The sequence below is a fragment of the Eucalyptus grandis genome, chromosome 7 (assembly GCF_016545825.1).
Source record: "Eucalyptus grandis isolate ANBG69807.140 chromosome 7, ASM1654582v1, whole genome shotgun sequence".
Lineage (NCBI taxonomy): Eukaryota > Viridiplantae > Streptophyta > Magnoliopsida > Myrtales > Myrtaceae > Eucalyptus > Eucalyptus grandis.
Window position 1 is genome coordinate 42,563,573 of NC_052618.1, and position 12,319 is coordinate 42,575,891.

General features: G+C 38.6%; 1 protein-coding gene across 1 annotated transcript; it reads left to right on the top strand.

Annotated features, from left to right (window-relative positions):
* The first annotated feature begins 4,334 nt into the window (after window positions 1–4,334).
* On the top strand, window positions 4,335–9,385 carry LOC104453581 (potassium transporter 5). The gene is made up of 9 exons (XM_010068184.3): window positions 4,335–4,583; window positions 5,024–5,246; window positions 5,416–5,664; window positions 6,610–6,648; window positions 6,765–7,025; window positions 7,118–7,170; window positions 7,353–7,467; window positions 7,712–7,966; window positions 8,065–9,385. The coding sequence occupies exons 1-9, from the start codon at window positions 4,386–4,388 to the stop codon at window positions 9,135–9,137; spliced, it is 2,466 nt and encodes an 821-aa protein (XP_010066486.2). The 5' UTR covers window positions 4,335–4,385; the 3' UTR covers window positions 9,138–9,385.
* The last annotated feature ends 2,934 nt before the right edge of the window (window positions 9,386–12,319 follow it).

A 12,319-nucleotide genomic window follows, 5' to 3' on the forward strand; every position in this document is an offset into this window, starting at 1 on the left:
TCATACCAAACATAAAACAAGGATAATTGTCAAGAAGTTCTATTATTGTTATCAATGATTTTTCTGTTAAATGAATTCAATAACCCCTCCCTTACTTACCACATCACATATTTTTTTGACTTACTAGAGTTTTCTTAGTCAATACTAATTAAAGCTATCAAATAAGTTTTATTTCATCAGCTAATGAAAATTATGATTTTTAGCAATTAATTGGGTTATATAAATGATCCTCAAAATTCGAAATTTTAATGTGTTATGTCATTATCTTTTAATGCTTGTCTTGTCATTACCTGTCTTTCCATAATTGAGTCTGGACTTGGTTGGATATTTACTTCACACTTGTAAGTACAAATCCAATCCTCAGTTCTACCTATCATATTGTGTTAAAAAAACCTTAAGTATGTAAAAAAAAAAAAACACATAAATTGGATAACCATTTATCCTAAAGATTAAAGCTAAAAGGAGATAGGCAAGACTTGTATACCAATTAATAATTGTTATTTCTCATATTTTTGCTTCCATGTGAGGGTCATATTCAATATCCGTAACTTCGTCCGACCAAAAAAAAAAAACTTATAATTTTGTCGCACTATCTTTAATTCATTGAAGGGCTTGGGAAAATACTTCTATGCCCGGTCCGCATGCTCGTTATTAAGTAATTGTACGTTTGGACTTTTAAAATTTTTACAATAACATGCTATTTCTTATAATAAATTTAAAAAAAAAACAAGAAAACCCAGTTGTGGCTTTATATGTTTCCCGCCCCTAGATTTCACTAGTCAAATTCATGTGCGATATGCAAATATCTCTCAATTGGAAATGCACTATTATTATGAATATTTGATTGTCAAATTAGTCACAAATATGTCTTTGATATTGATTTCATCTTAGAGAAAATTGTCTAAAAAAATTTAAATTATTTGTACATTTGTCAATTTAGTCTTATAGCTTTTAATTATGTCTAGCTAGTCCTAAACATTTCCACATTTTATCAATTGAGTCCATCAAACCAATTTTGATTGGAAACTTTTGATGTGGACACTAGCCATTTTATGTGGTATAGCCGGCATTGACATAGATATTTTTACATATATATTTTTCGAATTTATTTTTTATTTTGTTATTTTTTATTTTCCTTTTCCTTTTCCCCTCTTCCTTTCTTCCTCTAACTGGTCGTTGGGCCTCAAAAGGGGAGGGCCTAGCAAGGTTGACCTCGTTGGCCTCGGGCGAGCCTTGCCCGCCCTTGGTGGAATAATAATAATAATAATAATAATAATAATAATAATAATAATAATAATAATAATAATAACAATAATAATAAGAATAACAATAATAATAACAATAATAATAACAATAATAACAATAAGAATAATAACAATAATAATAATAACAATAATAATAATAACAATAATAACAATAACAATAATAACAATAAGAACAATAAGAACAATAAGAAGAAGAAGAAGAAGAAGAAGAAGAAGAAGAAGAAGAATAATAATAATAATAATAATAATAATAATAATAATAATAATAATAATAATAATAATAATAATAATAATAATAATAATAATAATAATAATAATAATAATAATAATAATAATAATAATAATAATAATAATAATAATAATAATAATAATAATAATAATAATAATAATAATAATAATAATAATAATAATAATAATAATAATAATAATAATAATAATAATAATAATAATAATAATAATAATAATAATAATAATAATAATAATAATAATAACAAGAAGAAGAAGAAGAAGAAGAAGAAGAAGAAGAAGAAGAAGAACAACAACAACAACAACAACAATAAAAAGATTTTAATTTTATCTTGGAATTTGTCATTGAAAAGTGAAAGTAATTTTTTTTCCTTAAATTTTTTCACTAGTTAGCCATTTAGAAGCACCGCGCTGTTGGCATGGCATAATTAAGCACGTTGTAATTTTAGGCGCAATAAAAGAAATTTTATGCAAACCAAAAAACTATGAAATAAGACTAACTAAAGAGATATATACAATATTAGATAAAAAAATCAAAATAAATGAAATTGAACCCACTTTTCAATTAGGGAGAAATTATTTATACTTGGTAGACAAATGGAAGCACTTTGTATGCTAGATGCGGTTGTCGTTCTTAATACAAAACAAGATAAATAATCTTAGAATTAGAAAATTGTAATCAAATTACCATATAAATGGAAAGCAAAAATAGTTAGTATTCATTTTTATGCCAATATTTAAAGATCAATTTTTCTTTCCATTTTTCTTTATTTATTTTCATAATCCTGAACACATTCGGGGCCAGAAGAGTGATTTAACTAAAAAAACGAGAAGATCAGATTTTAACCCATGAAAAATCACATATTAGGCACGTGCCAACAGAAAAATAGATGGAGGGTTAACGGTTGTAACAAAATGAAGTCCAAGGGTGGCTTTGTGTTTGGGAGCAAACGTGTACCACCTTGAAAGTTCATGGATTTTTGTGCAATTTTTCCGGGAAAAAAAAGTATTTCTCGACAAAATATTTTATATCTTTGAATAAACTTGAGCCTTGTCAAAGATATAGTGATTGGTTTTGGAAATTATATCACAAAGGCTGCACTAATCCTCACTCCTCACCTCTGCAAGCAAAGAGCCTGATCAACTTACATTAGATAAGACACCAGAATAAAGTGACAAGCGTGATCTCAAAAATTACTTTGAGCACAGACAGTGCGATTCAAATACAATTTTTGTCTTATTCAAATCAAATGTTCGAACAATGAAACTGCATCCGACAGGTCACATTCGAATAAAAGTTGGTTACGCAACTACATAAAAATAATGTTATTGTCATCTGGAAATTTTAAATGTGTAAAGGTCACCCTCAAAATTTTTTTGTGGGGTAGAATATTCATGCCACATAGGATCTTACAAAGAGCGGGTCGGTAGAATAGCATAGGAAAAACATGAGTGGCATTAAGGAAGAATTCTTTGAGATGTTATTCTTACATGTCCCTTTCATGGAGTCAGACAAATTTGGCCAACGTATTCTCCTAGGGAGAATTAAATAATTTTTTTTTTTTTTTTGGGGGGTGTGGGGGAGGAGTATTCTCCATGGCCTACAATTGAAAACTGGATTAGTTTTGTAGCATTTGACGAAACTTCTTGTCACTTTATCAGGATCCGGAGGGCTGCTTGAGGTCCTTTTGTCTTTTTGTTCAGAAAAGCCACTTCTAATTTTGCTAATGACGCGTTTATATGTGTAATCGGTATTGTCGATGAGATTTTTGGCTTAAATGGCAGAAAAGTTCGCTCATTTCTTATGATCTTGGGTTCAAATTCTGTTGAGAGCACTCAACCGAGTAAAATCCTAAATGTATGAGGTGGATGCTAGATGCCACCTGAATCACTAGAAAGAAAAACAGGGTTTAAACCATTAAAGAATTGATGGGCTATATTTCACATCGTTAAGTATACCTCGACACGAAATTCGAAACTGGGACCATTAAGATAAAGGAGAATACTTTACTAGACCATGATAGTTTAAAATTCTTGGAGTAAGTGGCCGAACATGAAATAAACTTAAAATAGTGAAAGTTTAAAGCATATTAATACCTCTAATTCTCATATCACGTTAATTTTTATATGATAATATATGCTATTTAAATTCACCACGGATTGTATATGGATTGCAACGAGGTGATCTTTATTTCACATTGTCTCTCGACTAGTGGAATGTTTTCCCTGATTAAACCCTAAATAAACAGGAAGACTATTACATTGTATGTATATGTCAATGTCATTAAACCATCTAAACAATGACAAATTATTAGGGTCAGCTCATTGGAGTGTAGCTAAAGCAATGACAGTTAAACTAATTCTAGTCATTTGATGTGATCAAATTGCAGTTTTCCTCAGTTGGGCATTATTTGCTCCTGAATAGAACCTTGAAACATAGGCAAATACATGTCATTATTGGAAAAACGCCCCTTAAAGAAAGAAAAAGAGGAATTAGTAATATTCACGTTAGTGATAAATAATTTGAGAGAGCTGACTCATGGAAACTACTGCAAATAAATTTATCTCAACTAGCTTCTGAGGAAACCGACAGGAGCGTGCGCCTTCAGAATCGACCAATAGAACCTAGTCACCTCGAAAATAAAGCTTATTATACTAATTCTTCACGCGAAACGAGCTCGGCTTACTGACACAATGTCAAATTATTGAAATAAACAAACCTCCATCATCAAGGTCAGCTTGAACAGACACTGCGCACAATCGGTTCAGCCGAATATTCACTTAAAACGTCTTGATTCCCGAGGCCCTATAAAGAGCAGAGTCATCACTTAGCGTTGAAGAAAGGAAGAGTGACAAAACCCAGGGAGAGAATCAATGGCGGAGAGGAAGGTGGTGGCGATGGGGGAGGAAGAAGAAGAAGAAATGGAGATCGCTATGGAAGCAAGAGAGGCGGAGAACAGGACGAAGCCAAACACGAAAGAGCGGAAGGTCTCGTGGGCGAGACTACGTCGTGTCGACTCTCTCAACCTGGAGGCCGGTCGAGTCTCCATGTCCCACGCCCACTCCTCCGAGGTGCTTGTTGCAAACTTCGCATGTAGCCATGTTTTTCCCATCAGCTAATCGATCCCTTTTCCTTAGTTGATGTTAGTGGATTTCAAGAAAAAATCTCATAGAGTTCTTCCGTCCGCGATTCTTGACATATGAAAAGCGGTTTTAACCGGGACGGGGCCTGAAACGATTTTTGAATCCTATCGATCATGAATATCGAGAGACAGGAGAAGGACTTTTAGATAGATGCGTGACCTTCATGTTTGTTTAAAACTGCAGTGAAATCGATACCTATATGCTTGTTACAAATGATAGTAAAGTAAACAATTTTTTACTGACGCCTTTGGCTGGACGCCTTGAAAATATTTTTACCGTTGATGGACACGGTGAAAATCTTCTTTGCCCTCAAGTCATCACCAAGTATTTTTTGTTTCTGCAATTGAATTTGAATAATTGATTTACAGATGAATTGGCAAAGAACTATGAGTTTGGCATTTCAGAGCATTGGAGTGGTGTACGGTGATATAGGGACGTCTCCACTCTATGTGTATGCGAGTACTTTCACGGAGGGAATTAAGGACACTCAAGACGTTATCGGGGTTCTATCGCTAATCATCTACACGATTGCCCTCCTCCCCATGCTCAAGTATGTCTTCATCGTCCTCTTGGCCAATGACAACGGCGACGGTATGCACGTAAATCTCTACCGTGCTTCACATATTAGGATTATGAGAACACTGTACATGACCATTTTTTGAAGGTTTCACGTGCCATTCTTTTGGGGTCTTTTTCCAGTGGTGACCCACGACTTGATTTTCGCAATTCTGACTCGCGTGACCCATGCGTGGGAGTGCAGGAGGGACGTTCGCGCTGTACTCGCTGATATGCAGGTATGCCAAGGTGAGCCTTATCCCGAATCACCAACCTGAGGACCGGGAAGTTTCGAATTACAAGCTCGACACTCCATCGAACCAGCTGCAACGGGCTCAGAAGATCAAGAAGAAGCTTGAGAACAGTAAGACCGCCAAGATCGTGCTGTTTCTGGTCACCATCATGGGCACTTCCATGGTCATTGGTGACGGTGTTCTTACTCCATCCATCTCAGGTTTAAATCGCCATCTATCACAACCCTTTCATAGAATTCTTTTAGCCCGATTTGCCATGAAACACCTATGTCCATCTTGAATACATATTCCAAAATCAATACATCATCGTGCTTTTTATTCTCAGATTCATTATTAATAATAAAAAGGGAAGACGTCTGAGACATGGCACTTATAGGGCACATCAAGGGGAATCTTTTGCCTTTTTTTTTTTTTTTTTTTGGGTTTGACCGTGATTCTGCATTTCAAGAAATGATATCTCAATTCCCATTCTAACTTCGTGTAATATATGAGTAAGAACATGAAAAATTAATATCTTTTTTCATACATATTTTAGATTATGCTACATTATCCCCTATCTTCATTTCAATTGAAAGAAATTTTGTTTGAAAATTTTTAATTAGTTAACCATGAATGATTTATATACAAGATAAACAGATGTTTTGATATATATATATAATACCATCACAGTTGTATGAAGTTTAACTTGGTATATCTTGATAATTATTCAAAAAACTACATCGAAAGTTATTTAATTGTGCAAAACATGATGGAGACTTCTTTGCCAATATTATGATAGCGACTTTTATATAGTAAAAACCAATAATTTCATGAACGTAATGCGTTATGGGCAAACAAAAGGAATCGAGCTAGAGCAAAAGTCCACCGAGTCCCCTTCTTTCTTTTCAAGGGAAAGTGTCTCATATAATAATAATCATCATCACCATCATCATCATCATCATCGTGCCACCAATCAAAATTCTGATGTTTTAATTTTAAAACTAAAAAAACATGTTTTCCTTGTTCACGAAAACACAACCACACGGAATGCCGAAAGTTTTGGGTTAACCCTTATTACTAAATAAAATAATAGAATATGTTTATTATCTGGGAAGCTTAACATAACCTCTCTGGCCCTTTTTTATTCTCTTTTGGGATTCCTGCAGTTCTTTCAGCCGTGAGCGGGATCAAGTCACTGGGCAAAGGTAAATTCAATGCTTAATTATTAGCAAATTGATATTACAAACGTGCTTCTAAAAGCCCACCTATAACACCCTTCTTTTTGTCACAAGCAAATACTAATTTATGTTTGGACATGCAGTTCCGGTGGTGGTGATATCGGTGGTGATCCTGATAATCCTTTTCTGCATCCAGAGGTTCGGGACAGACCGGGTTGGGTTCACGTTTGCCCCCATCATCTTCATCTGGTTCACGTTCATTAGCGGGATCGGGCTCTACAACCTGTTCAAGCACGACATAGGTGTGTTGCGTGCCTTCAACCCTAAGTATATTGTCGACTACTTCAACCGCAACGGCAAGCGAGCCTGGGTCTCCCTCGGTGGCATCTTCCTTTGCATTACAGGTCCGTGTGTGTATGCTTGCGTGTGTTTTTTAATTGTAAACAAGTGGGTCACAGTTTTAAACTCATTGACATGGATGGTTCAATTCAATCAGGCACCGAGGCCATGTTTGCCGATCTGGGTCATTTCAATGTTCGAGCAATCCAAGTAAGTAGATAGCATTTCCTTCTTTATCTCCAAGACTCCAACCACTGAGCAAGTCTTGCAAAGAACAAGACCATAAGTAAACAGGAAAAATAAAAACTGTCATATGTTACTTTATGATTTACCCAAACTATCCGGTTACCATTTCCCTTGAGTTTGATTATTGGGCTTTTCAATTGATGCAGATCAGCTTCTCTTGCCTCACATTTCCTGCACTTTTGACCGCATATAGTGGACAAGCAGCTTATCTCATGAAGCACCCTGACCATGTTGCCAACACTTTCTATGACTCAATCCCACGTAAGTAATATTCAAATATATATTGCCTTATTTGCATTCCATAATATGTGTCTATATATATATATATAATGTAGCAAAGAAAAATAATTAGTATCATTGCCTAGAAATTTGACCCAAACTATGCTCTCAAAAGTAAAATTTACTTGATGTCTTAGGATGAGTCCCCGGAAATGTATAAGGCTTCATGGCTGCAGTACAAATAAACTATGTTAGATAATGTTTATTCATGTTTATCGATAAGCAGGACCAATATACTGGCCCATGTTTGTTGTGGCGGTCGCTGCGGCGATCATTGCAAGCCAGGCGATGATCTCGGGGGCATTCGCCATCATCTCGCAGTCGCTGAGCTTGGGCTGCTTCCCAAGGGTCAAGGTGGTTCACACGTCGGCCAAGTACGAGGGCCAGGTTTACATACCGGAGGTGAACTACATGCTAATGGTCGCCTGTGTCTTGGTCACCGCCTCCTTCCAGACCACAACCAAGATCGGTAACGCATACGGTAATTCCAAATCCCTAGGCTTCATCGATGAAATATTCCAATTGAACCTAATTAGGTGGCTCTTATCATTAATTAGTCTCCTAAATGTTTGGTTGCAGGAATTGCCGTGGTGAGCGTTATGGTGATCACGACTTGCATGCTCACTCTCATCATGCTCGTTATATGGAAGACGAGCATATGGTGGATCGTGCTCTTCTTCACTGTCTTCGGTTCGATTGAACTGCTCTATCTCTCGTCAGTCCTCTACAAATTCAGACAGGGTGGTTTCTTACCACTTGTGTTCGCGGCTGTCCTCATGACTGTCATGATCATCTGGCACTACGTTCACAAGCAACGGTATATGTATGAGCTCAAGAACAAGGTGTCAGCTGAGTTTATCAGAGATCTTGCTGCGGACCCAAGCATCAACCGGATCCCTGGGGTCGGCCTCCTCTACTCAGAGCTTGTGCAGGGCATTCCTCCAATATTATCGCATTTTGTGGCAAATATTCCGTCTATCCATTCGGTTCTAGTCCTTATCACGATCAAGCACCTCCCAATCAGCAAGGTTGCACCGGAGGAGCGGCTCTTGTTCAGGCAGGTTGAGCCAAGGACCTTCAGGATGTTCCGCTGCATCGTGCGGTACGGATATAATGACAAGATTGAGGAGCCACATGAGTTCGAGCGCCAATTGGTGGACAACTTAAAGGAATTCATCCGGCACGAGTACTTCTTCCTCGAGGCTGAGAACAACGATCACGACCGAAAGGACGAGACAGCCCATAACAATGCATCGCATTCGACATCGCTAGGGGAAGATGGACAGGGCAAGGGATCAACTGTCCACATGGAGGAGGAGTTGCTGCCGCAGCCAAATCCTTCCAATCTCTCTTCCAATTCTATCCAATCGTTTAACGCGATCAAGTCAACGAATTCTTCTTGTCGAACTGTGTTCAGTCTGAGCCGGGTGGCCGAAGGGGAGATTCAATTCGTGCAGAAAGCGATGGAGAGGGGAGCGGTGTACCTCCTCGGGGAAGCGGAGGTGGTTGCTGAGCCAAAGTCGACCTTGTTCAAGAAGTTCATCGTCAACTATGTCTACAGTTTCCTCAGGAAAAATTTCAGGCAAGGCGAGAAAATCATGGCGATCCCTAGGAATAGGCTTCTGAGAGTTGGCATGACATATGAGATATGAATGAAAAGAGAACACTAATTATCGTTTAATAAGATTTAGCAACATTTCATGGGAAAGGTGCTAAATGCATGTTCAAAATAAGAGCACAAGTTGAAGAAACATCATGTTCACGTTTTTTAAGCAATCATTTTTTTTTTCAACACAACCAATGTTTTGATATGGACCACCTTGTGTCCTAATGAATGTTATCGCCATGTAAATGTACACACCCTTTTGTTTCCTCTGCATTCAAAAAGAAAATTCAATTAGTTGGTGATATGCACTAATGTTCCGGGCCCACCAATCCAAGAAGCTTAATAAGCAGGCCGCGCAGCATAACTTTAATTTGATGGGCAGGGCTCGTGGTTCACTTTACTACTTCACCTGACCCGTTGGGCCTCCCCAAACGCAACTTTTTTTTTTTTTTTTTTCTTTTTTCTGGTTACGTGAAAGAAGTTCTCTTAGAAGTTTACTTAGTCATGAGAAGGCTTGCCTGTGGCCGGTGAGGTAGTGAGGATCGGCTGGAGACCTCGCCAGCCTAAGGTGAGGAAAAAAATTAAAGAAAAAAGAAAGAAAAAATTTAAAAATCTCATTAAAAATTATCAGTGTCAATATTGACTGTGCTATATAGGATAATTGACATTGACTAGACCATGGCATTAGCGATTTCCAATAAAAGTTGATCATAAAGTTTATGACTAAATTGACAAATCGTCAAAAGTTTAATATTGAATTGACACAATTGAAAGGTTTAAATCGAATTAAAATAAGCGTAATAGGTCTATAAATTTTTTGTAATTTTCGCTACCTGTTATGGAGGCAAGATTTGACAAAAAGCTTATGTTTTCCTTTTGGTAAAAAGTGTACTTGAAATCATAAAGCTTGTTAATAAAATGCAATTGACTTCTACGACTTTCAAAAGTGCAATGACGTCATGCCTTGATCCTCAGACGAGCGACAACCCTCCTTCTCTTTGGTCATTTAATTGCAACATCTCATAAGGTGTTGCCGACCTATTTAATTTATCTTTCAATTATACACATGAGAAAGCAAAATTTAACTCCACCCAACCATACACAATAAGAGAGATAGCATAGAACACATCCACAACCACTTATATATATTTATGTATATTTATATGTACATGTTAGCACTTCGGAAGTTACATATTCACACATCTGTGGCGCGGATTCCTTCCTGTTCATCAAAAAGGGCGTTGGGCCTAACCGAACACCTCTATACTACGATGGCACCTCAAAAAGTAGTATCCACTGTGTCTAGTACGCGTCTATGTTAGAGTACCATGGCTTGGACTTGGATCCAACTCCGAATCCGAGTCCATCTTCGGATCAGTGACGTCGCTAATGGGAAGATCCATGTCTATTAGGGGTGTGCAACCGGACCGGGTCAACCTGGTTCCCGGATCGGCCCACCCAGAAAATAGGGTCGGGAACCGGTTCCCAAAGTTCAGACCCTGTTTGAACCGGTCCAAGAACTGGTTCCGAGGGAATACCCACCTGGGAACTGGTTTGAGAACCGGTTTTCGAGGCAAAGACCAAAACCCTATTCATTTCTATCTTTACTCTCGCGCAGTCATGCTCGTCGCTCTCAGCCTCTCACCTCCGCCGATCCATCCAAGCGCTGCGCCGTTGACGCTGCTTCTGCTCGCACACCGTCGACTCTTCGCGGGTGGCCAACACGGTGCTCGACTCCACCCCCGTCGCAATCTTCACCATCGACAGCGTCCTCCTCCCCACCGAGCTGTTTGGCAAGTCCCATCTCCCTCCCTCTCCCTCTCTCTCTCCATTGTCCATGGGGGTGGCCCGCCTGCTTCGATCTGATCAAGGTGATCATCTTCTCGAATTCCCTTCGCTTCTTCTCTCGTGCGGTCCGCTGATTTGTTGCTTGCTAGCGAATGTCTTTCCGGGTCAATGCTGTTTTGCGCTTGTGTCCTTGTGAACTGGTTGCTTGTCCCGAGGAAATCGTTTGTTGCTTGCGTTCTCTTTCGCTTTGTTGTTGTGTATGCTCTGTTGGGTCTCTTCTTCTGTCAGTCGTTGGATGGGTCGTTCATCGATGACGTCGCAGCAGCTGAATTCGGGCCTGCGTCATCGAGTTGGAGTGTGTATCTGTGTCGATTTTTGTTGTTCGTGCGTGCTCATGGTTGGTGGAGCGGTGATTTCAGCTGTGATTGCTCGAATTTGAGCTCTGCAATGCCAGGCGTGTGTATTTCTTATTGAAGGTTCTTTTTTTTACCCCCGGGTATCTCAAAGTTGTCGTCTATGGGATCGATTACTTGGGTTGGCAAGAAGTCAGATGATTTGGGGGTTTTGGTGATTTTAGGGTTTTGGACTCGAATGATTTGTAAGGACCGCAGGTCGTTGCCTTTACAATACGATAGAAGAGAAAGAGAGTTGGTTGGCAGTTGAAGTTAATTTTTTTTTTCCTGCGACCTCCTTTGTTAATCTCTTTTCCACTTTAGGAAGCCAACGTATGTTTGATGATATTAGACTGTGTCTACTGGTACCACATATGATGACTTGCTTTCTTGAAGAACAATGGTGTTTGCATCCGCCCTTGTACGAGATGGATTCTTGTTCTTCAATCTTTATCACATGAACACATGTTATTCTTTTCTTTACTAGTTATACAATGAAGATTTAGCCATTGTTTTCAGCTTTGAGTTATCAATGAAAGGCAGGCTTTTTGCAAAACAAGTTCCAATATAAACAGAGTCAACCCTGTTCCCGGACCGGAAAAACAGGGTGGGTCGGGAATAGGGTCCAATGTAAACAGGGTCGGGAACATGGTCCAAAAAAAGAGAACCGGTTATAACAGGGTCGGGTACAGTGTCCAGGTCTAGACCCTCCTACCCTGGACCCGATCACCCCTAATGTCTATGGGGTCCCAATTGGTGCCCCCATGTCCCCACTCGGCTGCCTGTCAAAATTCCGAGAGGGCCGAATAGCTCCTCCCCGAACCATGCATACCAAGCCATAAACTTATGGGATACCAGGTATGTCAACCCCTCATTCACCCAGATGGCTATCACATACTTTTCATACCTAACATCAGACCCCTCGATTGAGTAGAAGGTCACCTCGGTGTCTTGGTCCACCAGTACCCAAAATGTACATGATGGAACGGTCTAGTCATGATGAGGGCCTAAAACATTTAAACAACAACGAGTGAGATATATTTAATAA